Source organism: Portunus trituberculatus, chromosome 42 (genome assembly GCF_017591435.1).
Source record: "Portunus trituberculatus isolate SZX2019 chromosome 42, ASM1759143v1, whole genome shotgun sequence".
NCBI classification, from domain to species: Eukaryota; Metazoa; Arthropoda; class Malacostraca; order Decapoda; family Portunidae; genus Portunus; species Portunus trituberculatus.
Genome location: NC_059296.1, coordinates 822501 through 847955, shown reverse-complemented (window position 1 = coordinate 847955; position 25455 = coordinate 822501). Strand labels below are relative to the sequence as shown.

The 25455-nt window shown below is 36.7% G+C and overlaps 1 protein-coding gene across 2 annotated transcripts in view; it reads left to right on the top strand.

Moving 5' to 3' along the window:
* Positions 1-1385: 1385 nt before the first annotated feature.
* LOC123517593 (calcium homeostasis endoplasmic reticulum protein-like) overlaps positions 1386-25455 on the top strand; it is a 28573-nt gene continuing 4503 nt past the window's right edge. Inside the window, exons 1-14 of one of the 2 annotated variants that reach the window (XM_045277856.1) lie at positions 1395-1549; positions 1663-1799; positions 8377-8547; positions 8881-9305; positions 9600-9758; positions 10420-10655; positions 10934-11008; positions 11564-11675; positions 11959-12117; positions 12385-12532; positions 22560-22679; positions 22839-23097; positions 23412-23594; positions 24425-24547. In XM_045277856.1, the coding sequence (XP_045133791.1) occupies positions 1778-1799; positions 8377-8547; positions 8881-9305; positions 9600-9758; positions 10420-10655; positions 10934-11008; positions 11564-11675; positions 11959-12117; positions 12385-12532; positions 22560-22679; positions 22839-23097; positions 23412-23594; positions 24425-24547 (2192 nt within the window). In that variant the 5' untranslated portion in view covers positions 1395-1549; positions 1663-1777. Of the gene's footprint in view, positions 1550-1662; positions 1800-8376; positions 8548-8880; positions 9306-9599; positions 9759-10419; positions 10656-10933; positions 11009-11563; positions 11676-11958; positions 12118-12384; positions 12533-22559; positions 22680-22838; positions 23098-23411; positions 23595-24424; positions 24548-25455 lie in introns of both variants that reach the window. The other variant, XM_045277855.1, reaches the window with a different exon arrangement.

Genomic DNA, 25455 nt, shown 5'->3' with positions numbered 1-25455 from the left:
ACATGAAAGGAACAGTTGTCTTTCTGCATACGTAGCAGGTAAGTGATGAAGTGATGAACGAGAGTATGTCACTTCCTCGACATCCATCATTAGCTAACAATGATAGATACTACTTGTAAATTTTGTCTGTGTTTGTTCTGAGATCTTTCGAACTATTTACAAAAGCCATAGAAATAATAAAACGAGCTCAGTTATTTTCTATCATTCACAATGAGGACTCACTGTTAAACAATCATTGGAATCAATTGAAAATATCCTTGAAATCCCAATATTGTTCACTGGAACCCATTACAAATAATCAAGACAAATCGACAGAGTTTGGACTTTAGAGTTTAGACTTTAGAGTGAGTAGTGAAAGATGAAATTCAGGTAATAATTGTTGTGTTATGGAAACCACAATTCGAATTCAATATATCATCATGTAGAAAATAGCGAGGAGAGTGACAAAACAGAATTTTGACAAAGTAGCATTCTTTCTTTTTCTCATCCGTTTTCCCACCACCTACTCACTCTTGTCACACATCATGCAACACACTCCCCTCCTCCACCAGCTATGCCCGTCCACCACATCCATATGGTAACTAGTCAACTTCCTCCTCTAACATGATTTACTGTGGGAGAAATCTATTGGAGAGAGAGAGAGAGAGAGAGAGAGAGAGAGAGAGTGGAGGAGTAATGTTCAGCTGAAGACTCTCTATATAAGTCAGCATTCCAAGTAGGCTACTTCACTGCCACAGTCCTCTTGCAATTCCAGCAGCAACACCATGGTTTCTCTTCCCACACTTCTTCCATACTCTCTCTCTCTCTCTCTCTCTCTCTCTCTCTCTCTCTCTCTCTCTCTCTCTGATGATGATGATGATTATGGTGACTCTGACGTGGTAACACTGTCAGCAATTGGTCTAATTTCTACGGTAGTGGGTTTAATTTTTTTACTTTTTAGCTATAATGAGTCATGGAAAATAATTACATCGTAATGAGATAATACATTTTACTCCAGTAATGCATGTTCTTTACTTTCATAGCCCTTTAACAATTTTGGGATAAGTTGCGTTAAAATGAGTGATTGTGATACACACACTCTTCTTGGAGTCCACTGTATTACTTATTTTACATATTTCTATATAGCCTACATTTAATTTGTTCATCATTGGAAGCATCTTTACAACAAATCTAGTTAATACTTCCAGAAACATCGAAAGAAATAGTAATTTCTGGCGTAGCTCATTTTCCCTTAATTCAAACATTCATTTTACTGCAATGTATGAGTGATTATAGGAAGTTGAATTCAATGTGTGATTGCAGATTTATTGAAGTCAAGTCACCATATTGTGAATGGTTAGACAAGGATCAAGAATTCAGCTTTCCTAGGACAGTCGAGGCCGGTGGTGTGGCATCACTGGCGGCGGCGGTGGTGGTGGTAATGTTTACAATCCCGGCGCAGGGACGCGGTGGTGTTTTGATGCTGTGCTGTGTGCCGCCGTTTTGCTGTCATACTTAACGAGCCTTGACATTAGTAACCTCAAAATGGAGCTCCCTCAGCCTCCTCCAGGTGAGTATTGACAGTACTGGTGCAGGAAGTGTAATGGTGACTTCCTCGAGTGACATGGACGCCCCGCCGCCCCATGTGTCACCAGTGTCGTGATGAACTACAATTCTTTCTAGTACTACTTGTGTCCGCGAGGATTGAGGCAATTACAAGTCTGTAGATGTCTCTCCACGACACTCTGACCTAGAAATGAATGTGGACTAAGCCTGCTTCCTGGCAACAACTTGCAGCATGGAAATGGATCATCAACCAGGTAGTTAGGCTGTGCATCCAACTCGGCCCATTGCCAACTCGGACCATTCTTTATTACCAGCTCGCCTAAACTAGGGAACCATCTCGGACCATCAATCAGAACTTGATTATTTTACTTTTAACAAGTTTAATGCATATTTATGAACTTGTATTCAGCTAGTGTCTTGTATGACCAGTAAAATATTCCAGTCAGTTTGCAGTTTCACCCAACTATAGAATCTCTGATGTGACTCATGTTATTTTGGTGAGGAATGTACTTGAATTGATTGATGGTAAGTCATTTCCGTTGCAAATGTATATTTTACGTATTATATTTGATGATTTTTTTTCAACTCCAGCTCATACCTACCTCTCATTCCCAATTATCTTTGGGAACCTGTGGAAAATTGGGATTTTTTTTGGGTGAGAACATTAAATAAAATAATGTGCATTGCAAAAAAATGTCAGAAATCAACAAAAAGTCTCTGAAAATACTTTGATGGGGGCGGCGTCAAGCGTTGCTTGGTTTATGTTCAGCACTGTTGTCAACGCTATACATCTGGCTGTATACACTACACCACAGCCCCCATGTGTTACTAACCGAACCCAATGTAATAACCTTTTAGCGCCCCCACCCCAAACCCTCTCACAAAGGTACTAACCAAACCAAACATTATAACCTCAATTTAATGCTTGTCAGAAATTTGTTGATTGGGTGAAGCTAGAATTTGTCAGGTGCAGCTGCCCCTGGTTATAAGGTTATGATGTTGGGTTTAGTTAATAACCTTTGAGGGGTGTCCAGGAGGTGCACAGCCCACCCCTGGCTAAAATGTTGATATGTTGTGTTTGGTCAATAACCTTTTAGGATCCAGGGGGCAGTCTCCCCAGCTAGAAGGTTATAAGGTTAATTTTGTTTGTATCCCTTGGAGGATGTAGTGTAGCAGATGCATCTAGAAGTGTAGCATTGCCAATATCACTCAACATAAACAAAGCAACACCGCATCCAGCTGCCGCTGCCACCATCAGAGTATTTTCAGAGTTTTTTTTTCATGTGATTTTGTTGATTTCTAACCTCTTTTGTAATGCATATTACTTGACTTAATGATCCCCAACCAGAAACCCTGAATTCCCACAGGTCCCACTAGATTGTTGGGAATGAAAAGTAGGCATAAGCTGGAGTTGAAAAAACTATCAAATATTAATTTGCGATGGAAATTATATACAGTATATATATATATATATATATATATATATATATATATATATATATATATATATATGTACTGAACATTTTACTTTACTCTTCTGATTTAGCTGCCACCACTCAATTTTTGAGATAGCAAAAACTGGGAAAACTATCTAGGATGAATGACCCACAGAGATTCATACTATGTACATCCATATATTCTCCACAGTATAGTAGTTGCCCAATCTAGCAGGGCGACCTAGCCACTGTCACAATCAATCTTCCTGTATTTCCCTCCTAACGGTGATCCTCCGCTGCGTCTATTCCCCTGGCTTCTCCACACGTCCTTCTGTTGACCCGTTGCCTCCCGGGCTTGGATAGTTAATTGTAGATAAATCCTCTCGCTTCCTCGCTCCTTCTTTCCTTATTTTGGCGTTCACGACAGACAACTGTATCCCGATGACTTGGTCATGGGGAAAAGGGGGACCTGACCTGGAGTGGTCACAGGCCAGGCACCATCATCTGCCTTGTCCGGCGTCACTAAGTTCTCCATCATACGGTGGTGCTCCTACATCTCTCCTGACACCTCACTCTCCACCTTCACACCTTGTAACACAGTACCAAAGTTTTCCAATCAAACCTCCATCACTGATCACTATTCTTACCCACTCGATCACTTCACTGTCTTCCAGGTCTTTCCAGTAACTCACCATTTCTGGGTCGTTGCAGAGTAGGGAGAGAGAGAGTCTAGCTTGTCTGACAGGTCTGGCCAGCTTGCTGACTGTGTGTGTCAGGCCGCTGCGCTTACCTGGCTTATAAGTCCTCGGTATTTCCCTCAGGGTGGGTTCACACGTGACAATCCCCCAGTTCGTGTTTCTCTCAATCTGCTCACTTACTCGTTCATTCCCCTCCTCGAGGTCCTGGTTCGGGGCTTCTGTCTCGTTACTCACCATTAGTTTCACATAGAAAGATCAACTCTTACAATGGATATTTACATGTTTACATTCATCACTCATCATATACAACTCACTGTATGCCTTATCCTCTTCTTCCAGCCTTGTTGATGGGTTAGTTTGGATAACTTGACATGGTAATGACCTTGACCTACTTGATCGATCAGTACATATATATATATATATATATATATATATATATATATATATATATATATATATATATATATATATATATATATATATATATATATATATATATATATATATATATATATATATATATATATATATATATATATATATATATATATATATATATATATATATATATATATATATATATATATATATATATATATATATATATATATATATATATATATATATATATATATATATATATATATCTATATATATATATATATATATATATATATATATATATATATATATATATATATATATATATATACAGTCAATCAATTCACTACATTTCTCACCAAGAAAACATAAACCACTTCAGAGATTCCATGGGTGGGTGAAACTAAATTGATCAATATTTCTTGGCAGGCTTCATGCAATGCAAGTTAGTCACCAGTCACTGCTAGGTCTACTGAGGCAGGCTTGATACTGTGCAGATATGCAATGTGGGCTTGAAGAGAGTAAATTTAATTTTGATTTGGGTAAAGCTTTTTAATCTAGCCACATCAGATACAAGCACAAAACTCATAATAACATGTAGAAGAGTCAGTGATCTTGCCGTAAACAGAGAAATTGCAGGGCACACATGTATTATGGCTGTAATAGCACTTGTTAGGTGGAGAACACCTACCAAAACAATAATCTACTCCTACGAGATCTGACAGCACTAGTTCTGTTCCAGATAAATTCTGGTTTGGTTCAATTCAGGGGGTGGTATGAACCTTCCATTAAAGCTAGTTGTGATCTCACAGAACGTTTCCTTTTGTGTCTCACAACTCAAGAGGATAGTCACAGCCTGCCCTCTAAGCAAAACTCTCTTCCTTCTCACAAAACTACATGCACTTACTACACACACTTCCTTCACTCAAAATAAAATAATGGTGACTCCTAATCCAGGCTCGGAGTCCCCTTCTGGGAGGGGACCAGAAATATCCCCAGGTCAGACTGTTCTTCAGGTAGCAACCCAAATATCTTGACACCTCCCTCAACTTTTTTCTTCATTAATTTCTGCAACATTTGCAGTCTTAAATCTAATTTTCAATCTGTAGAACACCACCTTCCCTCTACTAAACTTCATATTCTTTCCCTCACCGAAGAACAGTGTCTGAGGCAACTGACAATAGCCCCTTTTCTGTTCCCTCCTACTTTCTCTATCCTCAGTTTCATTCCAAAGCTAAATGTTCCATCTATGTGCACAATGACTTAACTTGCTCTCGTGCCCACACTTTTGATTCTTCTGAGTTTTCCATCATCTGGCTTTGACTCAATGATCACTCTCTAACTAAATGTATCTGTGCCATCTATCTCTTCTCTAACTCCTCTGACTAAAGTAAATTCTTTGACTATTTATCTTCCAAAGTGGAGCACATTCTATTCCTCTATCCTTTCATGGAGATCTCCATCCTTGGAGATTTCAATGTTCACCACCAGCTTTGGCTTTCTTCTCTCCTCATCCTGGTTAATTAGCCTTCAAATTTGCTATCCTCCATGACCTAGAGCAACTGGTGCAACATCCTACTCGTATCCCTAACCACCTTGGAGATATGCCCAACTTTCTTAATCTCTCCTTTACCTGTAATCCTTCTGCTTATTCGTCTATCATATCTTTTCGGTTGGGCTCCTCCAATCACAATCTCACTTGTACTTGTCCTATTTCTCCAATCCCTCCTCAGGATCCCCCAAAGCAGAGGTGCCTCTGGCATTTTGTCTCAGCCTGCTGTGGGGACCTGAGGAGGTATTATGCTGATTTTCCCTGAAATGCTTACTGCTTTCATGTTAGAGACCCATCTCTTGAAGGCATAACAGAGGTGATAGTGTCTGGCATGGAGACGTACATTCCTCATTTTTTTCTCAATCTAAACCTTCTAAACCTTGGTTTAACACAGCCTATACTCATGCTATACATGATAGAGAGGTTGCCCACAAAAGGTACTTAATCTCATGCACTTTATATTTCTGCCTGGAATCATGCCAAATGCAGTCTGTTCTTCAACTTGCCAAACATTCCTTCATAAATAGAAAATGTCAAAACCTTTCAAACTCAAACTCCCCTCGAGATTTCAGGCATCTGGCCAAATATATCTCCGGTAACTTTTACTTCTTCATCTTTCCCTCCTTTATTTAATCCTGGTGGCACAACTGCCATCACATCTGTCTCTAAAGCTAAAGTCTTCTCTCAATCCTTTGCTAACACTTCCACCTTGGATAATTCTGGGCTTGTCCCCCCGTCTCCTCCTCCTTCTAACTATTTCATGCCTACAATTAAAGTTTTTCATAATGATGTTTTCCATGCCCATGTTCTCAAAACCTGTGCTTCCATACTTGCACCTTGCTTGGCCAAACTCTTTCAACCATGTCTATGGATTTCTACCTCTCCTTCTTGCTGGAAATTTTCCTACATTCAGCCTGTTCCTAAAAAAGGTGACTGTTCTAATCCCTCAAACTACCCCCCTATTGCTTTAATTTCCTGCTTACCTAAAATTTTTGAATCTATCATCAATAGGAAGATTCTCAAACATCTGTCACTTCACAATCTTCTCTCTGATCACCAGTATGGCTTTACTGATGATCTTCTGGCTTTCCTTACTAAGTCTTGGTCATCCTCTTTTAGAGATTTTGGTGAAACTTTTGCTGTCATGTTAGACATATCAAAAGATTTTGATAGAGTCTGGCATAAAGCTTTGATTTCAAAACTGCCCTCCTACAGTTTCTGTCCTTCTCGCAACTTTATCTCAAGTTTCCTTTCTGACCGTTCTATTGCAGCCATGGTAGATGGCCCACTGTTCTTCTAAATCTATTAACAGTGATGTTCCTCAGTGTTCTATCCTGTCACCCACTCTCTTTCTATTATTCATTAATGACCTTCTTAACCAAACTTCTTGCCATATCCAATTCTATGCTGATGATACCACCATACACTTTTCCACATGTTTTCAGAGATGACCAACCCTTCAGGTTCCTCCATCTATCAACTCAACACAACATTCCAGGCATCTATTCCCTCTTCTTCAATGACACTCAGCTGTCCCCATCTTCTACACTGAACATCCTCAGTCTATCCTTTGCTCATAATCTAAATTGGAAACTTCACATCTCGCCTCTTACTAAAAACAGCTTCTATGAAGTTAGTCATTCTGAGGCGTCTTTGCTAGTTTTTCTCGCCCTTCCAACTGCTAACTCTGTACAAGAGCCCTGTCCTTGTATGGAGTATTCTTTGCAAGTTTGGGGGAATTCCACTCTCACAATTTTGTTAGATAGGGTGGAATCAAAAGCTTTTCGTCTCATCAACTCTTCTTCCCTGACTGACTGTCTTCAACCTCTTTTTCGCTGCTGGAATGTTGCATATCTTGCTATTTTTTATCACTATTTTCATGCTAACTGCTCTACTGATCTTGCTAACTGCATGCCTCCCTTCTCCTGCAGCCTCATTGCACAAGGCTTTCTTCTTCCTCTCACTTCTATTGTGTCCAACTCTCTAATACCAGTACTCTCAATCATTCATACCTTTCTCTGGTAAACTCTGGAACTCCCTACCTGTGTTTGTGTTTCCAACTTCCTATGACTTGACTTCTTTTAAGAGGGAGGTTTCAAGACATTCCTGAATTTTGGATAACTCACTTGACCTTTGAGGGAACTGGCAACCCAGTGGGCCATTTTTTTTCCGTATTCTGTTGCCTATAGCCAGTTGCCCCTCCTGGAATGAAAGAAAAAAAAAAAAGTAATATCCTAGGAGAGGGGTCCATGGAGGGCTGGGGCCCACAGCTAGGATAGGTTATTTTAGATAAATTTGGAATATGTATTAAGTTTTTGGTGGTGGGAGGGGGAAATGTGGCCATATTATAAATAATTAGTTTTATTTCTATTGTAATTTCTTGCAGGTGTTTCATTGAATATGCAGTGGGCCGAGTTGGTCATGGGCTGAGTTGACTGGCATTCATAATTAGTTGCAGTGGGAGAAAGCAAATAATTATGGCAGTATTTGTTAAATCTTACCAGTAGTAACTCCTTGGGTTTTGTATTGCTGCCTCTTTCCAGGACAAACAAGCTTAGGAACTTGGTGGAAAAAAAGTTTTTTGGTAGGTATACTATACTTACCTTAACCATCTCTTGCATAGTCATTTACTAGCCATCTGAAGCTCCTTTTTGCTTTCCCATTTATGGTACTATTTAGTGCATCTTCAATTAGTTATAATATCTTGAGATGAAATACAGTTTAGGTTTTGATATATTTTTAAACCTTTTTCCTTAATTTGCAGACCAGGAACTTAAAAACATCATTGACAAGCTGGCCCAGTTTGTGGCACGCAATGGCCCCGAGTTTGAACAGATGACCAAAACTAAGCAGAAGGACAATCCCAAGTTCAGTTTTCTGTTTGGTGGAGAGTATTTCAACTACTATCAGTACAAGGTCACAACTGAGCAAGCAAGTTAGTATTTTGTTGCTCTGTATTTTTAGTAGTTGGGTTGCTTGTAAAATCCACTTCATTCAGATTCTTCCTTGTCTAGAATTCTGCTTAATCCAATGCTGTAATCAGATCCACCAGTAGAGGGATCTGCCAGTGCATTGTATGGGCCCATGGATACAGCTCTGAATTGTTGAGGCAATGAAAGAATTTTGCATATATATATATATATATATATATATATATATATATATATATATATATATATATATATATATATATATATATATATATTTTATCTTTTGTTTTCTCTCCCTTAATGCATCTAAGAATGTAATGTTTTCCTTTTTATTTTAGTTTTGAAACACCGGCAAGCTCGTGAACAACAGCAACAGCAACAGCAGTCTCAGCCTTCCCCACAGCCTGCACTACACCAGCCTCCTCCCCCACCACAAGGATTTCCTGGTGGTGGTGGAGGTGGTGGTTTCCCTGGACAAAACTTTCCACCAGCCTATGCATACCCTCCCACTTCAGGATATCCTGAACCTGACCTTCCTCCTCAGTTCCCACAAGCACCTGTCACTACAGGAGGCTTTTCTCAGGGCCAGTTTGCTCCACCACCCCCAAGCAGTGAGCCACCTACAACATTTCCTCCAGGTGATCCAAATTTTGCAACCCCAACTTCTTTTGTGCCCACCAGCACCACAGAGCCCCCATTTGGTCACTCCTCTCAGTCATTTCCACCTCCACCTCCAGGTGACTCAACATACACAGCTCCACAGGTGAGTCACCAATCCAAATTTTTAATATATAATGACTTAGATGTTTGTTTATTCAAGAAAGATTCTAGAAGACAATGAAAGTAAAGTTAAGTTTATTGAAGTAAATAATTGAATTCAGAAAGGAGTTAAAATTTTGAAGTTGGTTCTGTTTTTCTCTTTATGAAGGACTGAATTATTTCAAGTGAGAAATGTCACAATATTTCCAGAAATAAATTTGGCTTAGTTTTTTTAAGACAAAATAAATTACTATCTCACCAGACATGACATACTACTACCATCTTTTGCTTTCTTCAGGCTGGAGAGCCAGGACCATTCCCCACTACTACATCTGGGTTTGCCCAGCCACCTCCCCATCCACCTCCAAGTGTAACAATTGAGTCTTTGGTGAACCAGCAGCAACAGTTGCAGGAGCAAATACACCAGAGTGAACAGAATTTAGCAGCTCAACAATTGGTGTGTTATTTATTTATTTATTTATTTATTTTATTATTTTTTTTTTTCTTTTCTTTTCTTTTTTTTTATGGCTTATAGAACCTGTAGTTATACTCGAAGAGTATGTATGGGAAGCACTGTTCAGCTTCCAACCATTAGTGGGGCAGGTAATTTTATTTATAGTGGTTCCCATATTAGGGGCCATGTCACCACCTAAGTGCATTTTTGGTGTAACCATCTAGAACCTGGGTATCATGGTGACATGTAGGTAACTTTAAACCACTCAGAGACAAATGGCAAAGTATCAAGGCAGTACATGGTAGGATTTGAACCTACATGTGGACGTCTACCCGACCCCACACTCACCACCTTATCCACTATACCACCATATATATTCCTTTTCCTAATCTTACTGTTTTACTGGATCACAATATAGGTAGACATTCTGGATTGTATTTTACATATTGATTATTAGATAAATTTTTTTTCAGTTACTAGTGTTTAATGTAACAGTGTTTTGTCAAATGTTGTACTTTTTTTTTTTTTTTTTTTTTTTTTTTTTTTTGCGGGGTGGTGGGGGGGATCATGTGTCAATATCTCATTTCAGAAGTAGCACTTTCACTGCATGCTTTGAAGTTTCCTGATTATAGTTTGAGGATATAAACAAATTTATTCTTTACAGGTTCTAGATCAGCAAAAGGAAGGTCAGGTGAGGGAGGGTATTTATGTTGCCAGAGGTGAAGTGTTGCGCAATGAAGCCAATGACCTTGGATTTTCAACTCATGAGCTAGATGAGCTGCTGGGCCCCATCACTGAGTCATGCACCAAGGACTCAATCTCAAATGGGAAGCATTGGATCTTCACCAATGCTCAGTCTCCTGCCAAGAACCAGTGGCTTGCTAGATATTTATTGTGGAAGTGAGTTTTGTCTTTTGCATTGTTTGCATTGATGATATTCAGTTGTGTATCATATTTTTTTCAGTGTCATGTGAGTTTAATATATACACTTTTTTAAGTGAAACTAGTACAGGTAATTCTTGATATACGCGATAGATGCGTTCCAAGAGGCATCGCTTATATCAAAATTCGTGTAAAATAAACATGTAATTCTCATAAGAAACAATAGACAATACTTATTGTTTTAATTCAGAAGTACAGCCACTCCAAATTAATTCAATCATATGATTTCATTTCAGAGCTACAGCTACTACAGGTCCATTCAATCATAAACTACATATCATTTATCTTATGAATGATGTTCTACATCACTGGTAAGAAATTATAGAATGCTTGAATAAATTAGCTGATATTGTTTATAATACATAGGAATGAATTGATATATCTAGATCAGTAGTTATAACCTTGTTACTAGCATGCCCCTTCTAGGAATTTACCCTTCCCTCCACGCTGCCTTTACATCTCTGAATGTAATTCCCTTCCAGATTTTAAAGACTATAGAAAACTAGAGTTATAAAGCGATACTTTTGCATTTTTCATAAACTTCTCATTGCTTGACCATGCTCTCATTAAGACAGTGGTTCCCAAAATTTTCCTGAGCGAGTACCTCTTGGAGGCCCTTATATTCCCTCTGAACTACCTGGTTCCAGAAAGACCACAGTTTGGAAATCTTTTCACTAATGAAATGACAAATATAATTAGAGAAATTCATGCTTTTTCCCAAGGGGTTGCTCCCCCCTTTGAAATTACTGACGTGCCCAAGGCTAAGAACTGCTGATCTAGATTGATGATTATATAATTCACAAGTTGAATACCTTGGTAACTTTATTATTATTGAAATGTCTTTAATTATATCAAATTCCTTTCAGTGTCAGGAAAAGTGCTGATGACTTAAAGGAAGCACTTGAGAAGGTGTTGGCACCTATGTTTTGTTGTGCCATGACAGTTGCATCTGATGACCAGAAGTCCAAACTAGACAAGGTAATTAATTATATTGACAGGTTTCATTGGAGATTAGCTGCCATCATGTGCTAATGTCATATATAATTATCACCATATAGTTATTTGTTCTGTATTCTAGGGTGCTTTTTATTTTGAAAATATTCACTAAATGATAAATGTGAAAATATAATGTTTTATGTTCTCCAAGGTTATCATCCCCTTAACTTGGGTATTGTAGTCTTTCCTCAGAAATTGAATTTGAAATTTTCACAATATTTTATATTACATTGATATGAAATGAATATGGGAACATTTTTTGCAGTTACTTTCTTTGTGGGAGTCCAAGATTAACCTTGAAGATGTAGTGTTGTTGCAGTTAAAAAATCCTGTTGAATCATGGGGAGCCTTTGAAAAGGGATTGATTGAGGAATTTCCCCAAGTTGTGGCAACCATCAACCAGCACATTGATGCTACCTTTGAGGTGATGTATTGTTCAAGTTATCTTTCTTACTTATTTCTGTACATGTATTGCTGTTATGGAATGTTTAAGTGCAATGAAATCTCAGTTCTTGAGCTCAATTATTCCTGAATGCCATTGTCTCAACAGCCTTTGCACTGTACTTGCACAAAGATACTTCTGGATGTAAAGATGGATCTATGCTGTTAAAAGGTTGTTAGGTGTTATTTTGTTGCTTTCAAGTAAATCGTCTAAATTCTTTGAAGTGATATACTTATGTATTTCTTGCAGGGTTATAAGCAGCAGCACAATGCATTCGTTCAGCATGCTACTAATCAAATCCAAACTTTAGAACAACAAAAGCAGCAATTAGAACAACAGGCGGCAGCAGCAGCAGCGGCAGCAGCAGCGGCTGCTGCTGCAGTAGCAGCAGCTGCAGGTAAGTTAAGCTTATGATAAGTTATAATAATAAATTTGATAAGCACTTTATTATTTAGTAGTCATAGCCTGTCTATGTTCACTACTTTACTAAGATATGGCTTGTGTACTATATGTGTATAGTATTAGCTTATTTATTTATTTGTTTATTTATTTGATTATTTGTTTATATTATGGGTTACCTTATCATTTGTGGTGCTTTATTATTGTTATTGTTATTATTTATCATTATTATTATTATTATTATTATTATTATTATTTCATTATTATTATTATTAATATTGTTATCATTATTATTATCCTTTTTTTTTTATTTATTGTTTAATATTTATTTTTTACATCTTTTAGTTCTTGTTTCATATATTTATTCATATTGCTTTACCGTTATTAAATTCGTATTTAGCTAGTTTTCAACTTGGTTACCTTTATTTATAACACAATAAACACTGGCTGAGTAACTTGAGGAATCTGTAGCCTCGCTTCTCACTAACACACCTATGCTAGAATTGTGTAGTGACATCACCCAAATGTTGGATATGTTTCAGAAGCAGGCATTATGACTCATGCTTCTGATGCAGAGTCAAAACAACAATACGAATGTTAGGTGAAGATGTGTATGCCATGAAAATGGAAAGAAATTAACTTTCTCTATCTTTTTTCTTTTTGAGTTAGCAAGATATATTCTCTCTTTCTTTCTTTCTTTCTTTCTTTCTTTCTTTCTTTCTTTCTTTCTTTCTTTCTTTCTTTCTTTCTTTCCTTCCTTCTTTTTCTCTTTTTTTCTTTTTCTTTCTTTCTTTCTTTCTTTCTTTCTTTCTTTCTTTCTTTCTTTCTCTCTCTCTCTCTCTCTCTCTCTCTCTCTCTCTCTCTCTCTCTCTCTCTCTCTCTCTCTCTCTCTCTCTCTCTCTCTCTCTCTCTCTCTCTCTCTCTCTCTCTCTCTCTCTCTCTCGATACTAATTTATATGCATACCTGCCCCTACATACAATAAAATTTTCCATAGTTTAAGCTTAATCTTTCTGAAAGTTTTATTGAAACTCATCCATAACTTCTAGTACAGAAGATAAATGTATTTCCACACACAGGATATATTGGCAGTTAAACAATGCAGACTAGTAAACAGGAATGAGTTCTGCAGTAAATTAAATGGAACACTTACATTTATTTTCTGGTTTATAATTTCATATTTTTTAGGGTCAGGGCACACACACACACATACACACACACACACAAACAAACAAACAAACAAACACACACACACACACACACACACACACACACACACACACACACACACACACACACACACACATCACACATCACATGAGCAAAAGTCATGTGATAGAGATGGGGAAGAGTGGAAGATGGCCAAGAGGATCATATAAGATGGGTGAAGGAGTAGTGTTGAAAAAGGTGGAAAAGGAAAAGGATTTGGGAGTGATAATACAAGACCATGGACAGTTTGAGGCTCATATTGACAAGATGTTTGGAGAAACATATAATTTGATTAGAAATATTGGATTAGCCTTTCATTATGTGGATAAAGATATGATGAAGAAATTAATTATTATGGTAATTAGACCAAGATTGGAATATGCTGGGGTGGTTTGGTCCCCTTATAAAAAGAAGCATATAAGGAAGTTGGAGAGATTGCAGAGAATGGCAACAAAAATGGTTCCGGAATTGGCAGAAATGACCTATGAGGAGAGATTAAAAGAAATGAATTTGCTTACCTTGGAACAAAGAAGAGAAAGAGGAGATTTAATACAGGTTTATAAACTGTTGAACGGTTTGGATGAAGTGGATAATGAGCAAATGATGTTAAGAGAGGAAAATTTAAATAGAACTACGAGATCGCATAGTAAAAAGATAGCCAAGGGAATATGCTTGAAGGATGTGAAGAAATATAGTTTCCCACAAAGATGTGTGGAGGTGTGGAATAGTTTGAGTGAGGAGGTGGTGTCAACGAGGAGTGTGCATAGTTTTAAAGGAAAGTTGGATGTGTGTAGATATGGAGACGGGGCCACACGAGTATGATATGCAGGCCCTGTAAAATTACAACTAGGTAAATACAACTAGGTAAAATACATGAATTGCTTATACAAATTCTACTTTTGTGTTGATATTATTTTTATGTATTTATTTATTTACTTTTTTATGCATTAGTGATCTGAACCCTATATCGGTAATATCTTGTTATGGAAATCATCAATTAATTTCATTGATTGGAATTGAAAAGTAAAAGTTGTAATAGGTCAATTTGAATATTTGTATTCTATTTTGCAGCCCCTGAACCTTCTAATAGTGACCTGTGTAAGTCTCTAATTCACTTCTTGACATGTTTTGGTGTTTGTGCACTTTACTATCAAAATTTTCCTTAAGTGCTGTTGTAGTTTATTCATATTCTTTTTAGCTGCTGGCAATGTGATGCTTTCTTCTCACTAATAGCTTTTTTGTACATATATAGTTGCATCATCATATATGTTGTGGAGCTTCAATGGAAAGTTGAATACTTATTTAGCAGTATTCTTGTTTGGAAAAAATGTAGTGGTTTTATTTATTTATCTTTTTTTTCCCATCTGTGCTGCAATCATTTTCATTACATTACTTGTGTGTGTGGAATTGTTTCAGGTGTAGCATATAGTTCTGAAATTATATTTGTGATAAAGAATATGAATTTCATTAAACTGTAGTTGCTAATCAAGAAGCCATGTTCATATTTACTCCCCCTTTTCAGTAGGGCACTTTATAAACATACACCTATTTGCAGTTAACCAATTTATTCTCATAGTTACTATTAAAGGTTTAGAATCTTATATGATTATTCTTTTTATTATCATTACTATAATTATTGTATTTATTGCACCATTGTTATTTTTTTAATCATTTTAGGCCAAAGAATGAGAGATATGTAACATGATTGAAAATAGGTATCATGAATATAAAAAAGAATAAGAAAAGTTTTAAGAACTTTGAGTGAATGAGTCTGCTTCCCTGCTGAAATGAAGGAAGAGGCAGCGTGTAGCTTGTGGATCAGCTTGGTCTGTGGTGATTATAGTACTGTAGCATCCAGGAGTATTCCAATTTTAATTAAAATTGATTAGTAGAAAAGCATAAGGCAATTTTTTTTTAGGTTTAATGTTCAGGTAATTCATTTTATTTTTATTCTGTATTAACAGTTCTAATGATTCTGATAAGTGTTTTCAGTGTACTGTCTTACCTGCCTTCATATGAAGATGTCTGTTTCCTTTCCTGATTCTTCCTCACATATATGGTATACAGTGTGTACCTCATTATTATCCATTCACATTATGTGTTTTATTATCAATTTTATTAATTATGTTTAAGGTTCTTACAAACGTAAGTCAATGCATTTATTTTCACAAACATTTTAGATTTTTTATTTATTTATTCAGTTATTTATTTATTTTATTTTAAAGCATGTCTTGATCCAAATAAGAGATGTATTGGTTGTCCGCAGCCACTTCTGTGGAATATTTGCATAGTTTTGAACATCTGCACTTGCATCCACATTTCAGATAAATTAACCATCCATGTTTCTGATGAAAATATCCACATCTGCCTCTGCACCACGCACAAAGGGAATGTGGTGGATGCATTTTATACAGAGTACAGAGCTTGCAAAGTTGAAGAAAATTAATTGCTGCATGTTTATTTCATTATCTATTGAAATTTTTTTTTTTTATTAATTTCCTATCATTTACACAATATGATACATGTAGAGTTTTGTGGAAGGGCAGAAGGTGGAAGAAAAGTTTTCATAGTGACTGTTTGTTTGTATGTATGTATGTATGTATGTATCATTTAAATTTGCAAGATTATATATGTACTGTATAATAACAGAGAGAGAGAGAGAGAGTGTGTGTGTGTGTGTGTGTGTGTGTGTGTGTGTGTGTGTGTGTGTGTGTGTGTGTGTGTGTGTGTGTGTGTGTGTGTGTGTGTGTGTGTGTGTTTAAACAATACATAGATGCATTATGCATATTTGTGTACATAGACCCTATTCTTTTATGAAGTTCATGAATAAGATTTCACTTTATCATCCTTGAAATAAGTAAAAGAATTTTCATTCTCAAAATTTTTTGTCCAATAGTATTTGTTTTCCTTGCTTAAAGGAGACACATTGTGGGGTATGTTTTGTGTTCCTAGGAGCAGTGGGAAGACAATAGTATTTCACTTCTAAACAAAGTTTTGTAAAGCAGAAAACTATGCTTTAAGCCTAGCACACACTGTATTGTGTATTAGCCATGTGTTGCAGTAGTGGTGTTGAATAAAATAACAAGCGTCCAAACTGTACTGCAATACTGCTCACTTGTTCCTGTGCACCGCTACTATAGTTTAATTTTATTTACGTGGAGATATTTGTGTCTGCTAATGATGTATTCTGTCAAGAGACTGTACTGTGGACTGGAGTTGCTCTGTGTGCTGTAAAAGGGAAATTTTTGAGAAGAGACGTCAAATCTTGTGGTGTAAACAATGGCTTTCTCAGCGACCTCTGAATGAGAGTTATAATCAAATATTTTTGGAGCTACAAGCTAAAACTCGAATAGACATTGAAAATTATACAAGAATACCAATCACTGCATTTCATAAATTTGCCGTCAAAAATTGAGTCATACTTTTGTAACACTCTCAGCCATTGTAGCTGTAGCTGGGTGTGTGTCCTCCCATTCTGAACTCTGGCGCATCACTGAGCAGACACATGAAATCGGAGTAGCCCCTTAACACACTCCTGATGCAGCCTCATGATAAAAAGTTGTTTTTTTTAACACATCCTGCAACAGTGTGCACACCATGATGCATAGTGTGTACAGGCCTTTACTTAGTGGTATCAATTTTCTGTGCATTTATTTTATATATATATATATATATATATATATATATATATATATATATATATATATATATATATATATATATATATATATATTTCATGATTAGAAATTCTATTATTTTCAGAAAAAATTTTAACTGCGCACTTTTTCACATTTTTTCACTGATTCAGACCTTAACTTTGTATTGTGTAATAACAAAAAAATAAGATAGAAAAACATGAATTGGTAACACTGAGCACTTACATATCATCAAGGCCTTCTGGCAGTAAATGATGTTAAATATTGATTCCATACTGAAATCCTGAACGCATCCACGTCTATGTCAGTGAGGATGTAAAAATTTTATATTCACGTTCATATCAGCATCCATTATTTGGCACAAACTGATAACCCCATGGGGTTCCAAATCTGTAAGACACATGAACGTAAGACATTCGGATCCACAAGTGATATCTCCTGTAGAAGGGTGTAGCTAAGATGAGGAGTCTAAGTCTGTGGTCACATCTTTTTTTAACATTATTTTTATCATACTCATTCAGATCTACTTTTTAACTTTTCACTATTGTAAAATGTGTTGTAATTCATGTTAAGACCCACATATAAGGAGATTATCATTGTGAAGTATTTTATTTCCCATTCATCTTAATTCTTGCCCCTTTTTGTTAAAATTTTTTTAAGAAAATGAATATTTTAGAAGAAATTGATGTTGTCTTGTGTGACAGCTTTCTTATTGCTATTTTCTCAATGACCATGTGTAGCTTTACAGTGTCAGTGCTTTCCTTATAGATGTTTTTCAGTGCCTTTACATGTGTTTTTTCCTCAGCCCCTCTCCTCCCTCACATTGTCTGAATGTTTTCATAACTGCTGAAGTTTCTTCTGAATCAAAGACTTCAAAATCTGCAAAGGCTGTGTATAGTCTATTTTACATATTTTCCATTTCATATTAAAAGACATATCTTTGACCATTTTTCATCAATAGACATTGGAATCCTGCTTACTCTTGCAACAATTTTAATCAAACATTCCACTAATTTTTTTGATGAGCACCTTCATAAAAAATATTTGCATACCACAGTAAACTTCCTGACATACTGAGGAGGTCAGTGCTTTTGTCCGGTCTTTGATCTCTCCTTGTAAATCAGCATTATTGTCTCTCTCTCTCTCTCTCTCTCTCTCTCTCTCTCTCTCTCTCTCTCTCTCTCTCTCTCTCTCTCTCTCTCTCTCTCTCTCTCTCTCTCTCTCTCTCTCTCTCTCTCTCTCTCTCTCTCTCTCTCTCTCTCTCTCTCTCTCTCTCTCTCTCTCTCTCTCTCTCTCATAAACATTGAAGTCTTCTTCTTGCTTATTATTATCTTGGTAGATTTTTGTAGGATTCTTCTACTGCCATGATCATCAGAATTTTATCATTTGTATTTTTTTTTCTCATTGATTTTTCAAAGACAATTCTTTTCTACCTGTCCCAAGTGGTCTGTGTTACCCTTATATTTGTACTCTTGTTATAGCTTTACAGTCATGAGATGAATGGGTAGTGTGAGGAATATTATATGCAAGATAGATTCTAGTTGAGTAAGAGAGAGGTTGCATGCTATAAGAGTTAGAGAGCAATCATGAATGAATGCAGCAGCTTCATCTACATCTGATGTAACTAGTTGTTGATATAGGGAAAAACTGTAGGTTTATTATGGTACCACAGAGATAAACCAGTTCTTATCTTTCATTAATTTTGTTGAAGAGATTTAAGTATGCTACACAACTGAGCCTTGTCATCATTGTTAGTAAAGATTGGTCCTCTTACACCATAGAGACTTGGGTCTAAGATACATGTTTTTCTTTACTTAATTTTATATAGGTGTGTGTGTGTGTGTGTGCACGCACGCCCGGCGCGTGCACATGTGTGCGTGCGTGTGTGCATGTGTGTGTGGTGTGTGCATATGTGCGTGGTGTGTGTGTGGTGTGTGCATGTGTGCGTGTATTTACCTACTTGTATTTACCTAGTTGTATTGTACAAGGCTCAAGCAGGGCTTATAGTGTCCTGTTTCCATATCTCCACTTATTTAATTTTTTTTTCAAGCTATACACATTATGTGCTATAACAACTTCATAACAACTTACGTCTCCTCTTTCTCTTCTATCTTGTAAGGTTGGCAGTCCCATCTCCTTAGCCTTTCTTCATATGTTAGTTCCGGCACTATCTTTGTAGCTATCCTCTGAATCCGTTCTAATCTTCTTGTATCCTTTTTCAAGCTCAGTGACCACACCACTGCTGCATATTCCAACTTTGGACGTATCATACTTGTTATAAATTTTTTCATCATATCCTTATCCATGTATTGAAATGCCACCCTAATATTAGTTAACATTTTATATGTTTTTCCAAATATTTTACTTACGTGTTTTTCGGGGCTCAGATTTTCTTGTATAACCACTCCCAGATCTTTTTTCTCTTTAGTTTTCATTATTTTGCTCCTCTCTCATCAAATAGTTCCATACTGGTCTTTTCTTACTCTTTCCTAATTCCATTACATGGCATTTCTTGGCACTGAAATCAAACTTTCACTTCTTACTCCACTCATAAATTTTGTCTATATCTTCTTGCTGCAGCAAACAGTTTCCTCTGGTCTTAATTACTCTTAACAATTTTGTATCATCAGCAAACAAATTAATATAACTGGTTCCATACTATATGTCATCTACATTTACCTGGAACATAATGGGGGCTAACACTGACTGCTCTGGCACTCCACTTGTTACTTTACTCCAAGATGAGTATGTATCTCTGATCACAGTTCTCATCTCTCAGGTAATCCCTTATCCAATCTAATATTTTCCCTCTCAGTCCTCCTATGTTCTCCAACTTCTAAAGTAGTCTGCTATGTGGAACTTTATCAAAACCCTTTTTTATATCCAGGTACACAATGTCCACCCATCCATCTCTGCTCTCCAGTCCTTCCACTAATCTTGAGTAAAAACTTAATGAATTTATCACACATGATCTTCCTGTCCTGAACCCAAATTGTCTGTTTGATGTAACTTGTTTTTCTTCCAGATATTTAATCCATTTTTCTTTGATAATAAGTTCACATATCTTTCCCACAACACTTGTAAGTGAGACCAGTCTATATTTTAATGGCTCAGTTGACTTTCCTCCTTTGAATATCGGGATTTTGTTAGCTCTCTTCCATTCCAGTGGTATTCTCCCTTCCTTTAATGAGCTGGTAACCATTTCCCAAATTGGTTCTAACAGTTGATCTTTACATTCCTTGAGTGCCCTGCCAGACACACCTTCTGGTCCCATCGCTTTTCTGACATCCAAATTTTCTAGTCTTCCAATTTCTTGCTTGTGCACTATGATATCCTGCATGCCTGTGCAATGCAATGTCCTATTTGGTTCTTCAAACTCCTCTTTCTCAGTGAACACAGTTCTGAAACTCTCATGCATTATTTCACTCATTTCCTTTGCTGTTTTGTATGTCTTCTCTCTTTAACTTTTTCTATTGTTTCATTATTCTTCATCTTACCATTGATATTATTTCTCTCTTCTTTTCTTTCTCAGTTTCTTCCCAAGCTTTATCTTTTTTGTTTTATTTCCTTTTTTGAGTTTCTAGCTTCTATACATCTGCCATTGTACCAGGCTTGTATACTCTTCTTTACTCTATAGATTGGTATGTATTTCCTCACTCTCTCGTTATAGTTCTGTAGAAGTAATTCATATTTCCCCTGTACTGTCATGTCATTCATAATGTTCCTCCATTCTATGCCACCACAAAATATTGTCTTAACTTTTCAACATTTGCTCTTGCATAATTTAATCTCTCCTTTTTGTTGTCCTCTCTGTATCTTAGCACTTCCCATTCCTGCATTCTAATTCTAATGTTACATGGTCACTTCTTCCCACTGGACTCTGATAATGAATGATAGGAACGGACTCCGGCTTCTTTGTGAATACCAGGTCAAGCAATGGTGGTTCTTGTTTACTTCTGTACCATGTTGATTCTTCTACCCACTGATCCAGTGTATTCACCATAGTTAACTGCAATATCTCCTTGCTTCATGATCCAGCATTACCCATTACTTCCATCTCTCTCCATTTTACTCTTTTGCAGTTGGTGTCTCCTACTAATAGTAATTTTCCATCTCTTTGTATCATATTATCTCCAAGCACTTAATTACCTCTCCTTGCATTTTCTTCTGTTCTCCATGTATTGGTCTTAGGTGGCACATACGTGACTGTGATTCTCTCTCTCTCTCTCTCTCTCTCTCTCTCTCTCTCTCTCTCTCTCTCTCTCTCTCTCTCTCTCTCTCTCTCTCTCTCTCTCTCTCTCTCTCTCTCTCTCTCTCTCTCTCTCTCTCTCTCTCTCTCTCTCTCTCATTTCTTCGGTCTTGATAATTACTCCCACTACTTCCGCCGTGCCATCTCCAAAGTGCACTTCCTCAACGCATATATCATCATGAACCATTATTAGCACTCCTCCTTCCCCTTTTTCCTTTTCTGTCGTTTCTCCAACTTTTATATCCTCTTCCTTAAAGCTAACATGGATCTCCTCATTTAGCTTTGTTTCTGCTTTGCTCATTACATGTGTTCGTTTCTCCTTCAAAAAGTCTCTAACCTCCAACACAATGGACAACAACCCATCTATATTTGTATGTCACTCTTAATTTCTTGCCTCTCTCTCCACTGATATTTTTTTCATTACCTCCTCTTTTTCCCAAAGATACCATTCCCTTGGTCTCATATCTAGAACCCTCCAGTACAATTTCTTCTTCTCGATCTCCATCCTTTTCTCTTTTTTTTTTTTTTTTTTTTTTTTTTTCATACCTTCATTTCTTAGCACACTCTCCTTTTCTCTCTCTTTTCCAAGTTCATATCCCTTTGTGTGTGTGTGTGTGTGTGTGTGTGTGTGTGTGTTTGTGTACATGAGCACCTTGTCTTGTTTTCCCTCTTTAATTGGGAATGATGACCTGGTATATAGATACATGAGTTAAAAGAGGTAAAGTGTTTTTTTTATATTTCTTGCAGCATCCATTGCACCTATGTGGAATTTTACTAGTATTCTTCTACTATCATATAAGCATTTTAAAAATTTAAAAATGTGATTATTTGTATAGCTTGTCTCATTAGATTAATTTTTGTGGCCTACCTTAGAACAAATTACTTTTGTTCAATTTTTATTTCCTACCAGTAGCCCAGAGTGGTGGATTTACTACAGCCCCACCCCAGCCCCAATTCCCTCCCCCACCTGGGACAGCACCAGGCATACCTTCCACATTGGACTTCAACCAGCCTCCTCCAGGCTTTCCCCCAGGTACTGTTGTCATTAATTGTTACTTTTATTGTAATGTAACATCTAAAAGTGTACAAAATTATTACTGTCATGCAAGTGTGCACATTTTTTAGCTTATTTCACTATATTTCACATGTTATATGCTATGCTATCTTTTCTAAGTTTTATTTCTATTTTTAGGTTTACCAATGGTGGATTTCAGCAAGCCTCCCCCAGGATTTCCAGTTGAAGAACAAAAGGAAAATTTAGTACCAACTGTTCCGTACTATGAGCTCCCAGCAGGACTGATGGCTCCTCTAGTAAAAGTAGAAGATCACAAGTATCTGCCTCTGGATCCCAACAATCTAAGACTTCCCCCACCAACACCACCAAGCGACAGATTGCTAAGAGCAGTTGAAAATTTCTATGCTCCACCATCTCACGAAAAGCCACGTAACAGGTGAGTTGTTATTGTTTTTCTTTACCTGTTAATCACAAAATAAAATATTTTCAAAGGATTGATTACATACCTCATGCCTCTTGCGTAATATTGAAAGTATCAGACATCAAGACTGTCCTAGATTACTGCTTAGTAGAGCATTTATTGTATGATAAAATTACTGCATAGCAATTTATAGTAGATTGGGTGACTTGAGTGTGAGAATTGTGTAAATTTGTCATGGGGAAATGGATAAGGTTGGGTGAAAAGTTATTTATAATTGTAATAGTAGATATACTGGTTGATTTATAATTTTTCATGTATGAATTTTTCAGTGAAGGGTGGGAACAATTGGGCTTATATGATTACTACAAGGAAAAAAGTCAGTCTGTAAAACGCATTGAGAAGGAGGTTAGTGAAGGTCTTCGAGATCCCACCCGCTCACCCTCCCCGGTAACTATTGAGCCTCCACCAGAAGAAGAAGAGAAGCCATCAGATCAACCAATGAGGAGATACAGGTAAACCTACTGTACTCCTCTCAGAGAAATACCTTCAATAAGCTTTTGAGTATGGATACTGTAAGGATGGAGTTCTAAATTTACCTTACAACTAATCCATTATGATCATGTGACTTTTTTGTTTTATTTCTTTCAAAACTGAAAAATTATTTATTGTCTTTGCTACACCCCTAGGATATTGAAAATTTTTTATAACTGGATGTAAGTTTTCTCTAAGTTAAGGACACATTTCAATAATATGGCAAAAATGTTCAGAATGAAAAAAAATGTTATAGGAAATTTTCATCTAAGTTTACAGACAATTAAATTGGCATTAGGAGAAGAATATTGATTCAAGATTGCAAAAAGAAAAATAATGATTAAAAAAACATATATCAGTCATAGAAGGCTGAGTTTTGTGTGTTAGATTTTATTCAAAATTGAACAATGGTTATTGTCTATGCTGCTCTACTAGAATATCTAAAAGTTTTTGTAGCTGTATAGAAGTGTTCTTTAAGTTAAGAACAACTTCCTATAATTAGGCAAAAATATTTTAAACCAATTTTTTTCTTTCCAATTTTTAATGGAGGTCTGGATCTGTGCTATTTAGTATTTTTTTTTTTTTTTTTACTTCTTTTATTTTATTTATTTATTCTTTTATCTATTGATTTGATAATTTATTTACTTTATTTTATCTTATATGGCACACTGTATTGTATTGTCATGCTTTCTATCTTGTGAAATGCTCAATTTTTTATGTTCACTTTTGTTAGCCTGTTATTCTCAATTTTATATACGTCTTTTAATGACATGGGATTATCAAGCATATTCTTCATGTACCATTTTTCCAGGTCTGTAAGCCCTGAAAAGGAAGAAGAAAAGAAGAAGTCACGCTCACGTTCTCGCTCCAGCAGCCGAAGCCCAGTACGTCGCAACTCGTCTAAGCAGCGGTCACGTTCATCCTCACCTGTTAGGTACGTAAATTATTAAATCTTGTTTTCATGAAGCTTCTATAATGTCAATAATAATTTTTTCTTATGGTTGGTAATTTTGTTTCACATTAGCATTGGCTGTATGTTTTGAAAGTGAAGTTTATGTTACTAATGAATGAGAGATGTCATCAACAGTTTGTTATGTAGGCACTTCCTAAATACAAATGAGGTAGGTTACAGTTATGTTCATAAAACTGTTATTTTGTAAAATACTTTTGGTGTATAGTACCCTCTCAAGTTTTATGATTGCTATCTTCCAAAGCTATACTGCTGAACTCAAGAATCACAAAACTTGTGTTATTGAAAACACTAAATAATGCTTATTCATGCTAGCCACATAGCCAAGCAATGTGTGAGTGTCTTGTCTTTACATTAGCATGATGTCACAATGTGGCAGTGTGTAACTGACATGGCACATCTTGATTTAGTTTTTGCTGTTACAAGTGACTTGGTTTCTCTTGAACCAGTTTCACCCATATGTGAGGGAAACGGGAGGCCACTTTCTCTCGCCCTCAAAATATATGATGTTAAGCCAGGATTAATTAGACTAGCCCTTTGGAAAGGAAAATAAGACAAAACAGACTGAGTGTATTAACACTAAGAGACAATAACAAATAACCGAACCACTGCTGTTGTGTGCAAGGAGACGGCTTGCTGAGTCACTGGGGTTAGGCGCACCAGTGAAGATCCACTTAGCAACAAGCCAGGAGGTGAAGTCCAGAAGCTGGAGTGCGGCAGGGAGATGACAGCGGTAGCAGGTGAAGGTATGGAGAGAAGCAGCAGGAGCCCAGGCTGGCTGCTTTTCCGGTGAGACGAGGAACCAGCTCGAAGAGAGATGAGGTGTTCACCGAGGGGCAGTATGCTGGTGTTTGTTCTGGCCTCAAAACCCG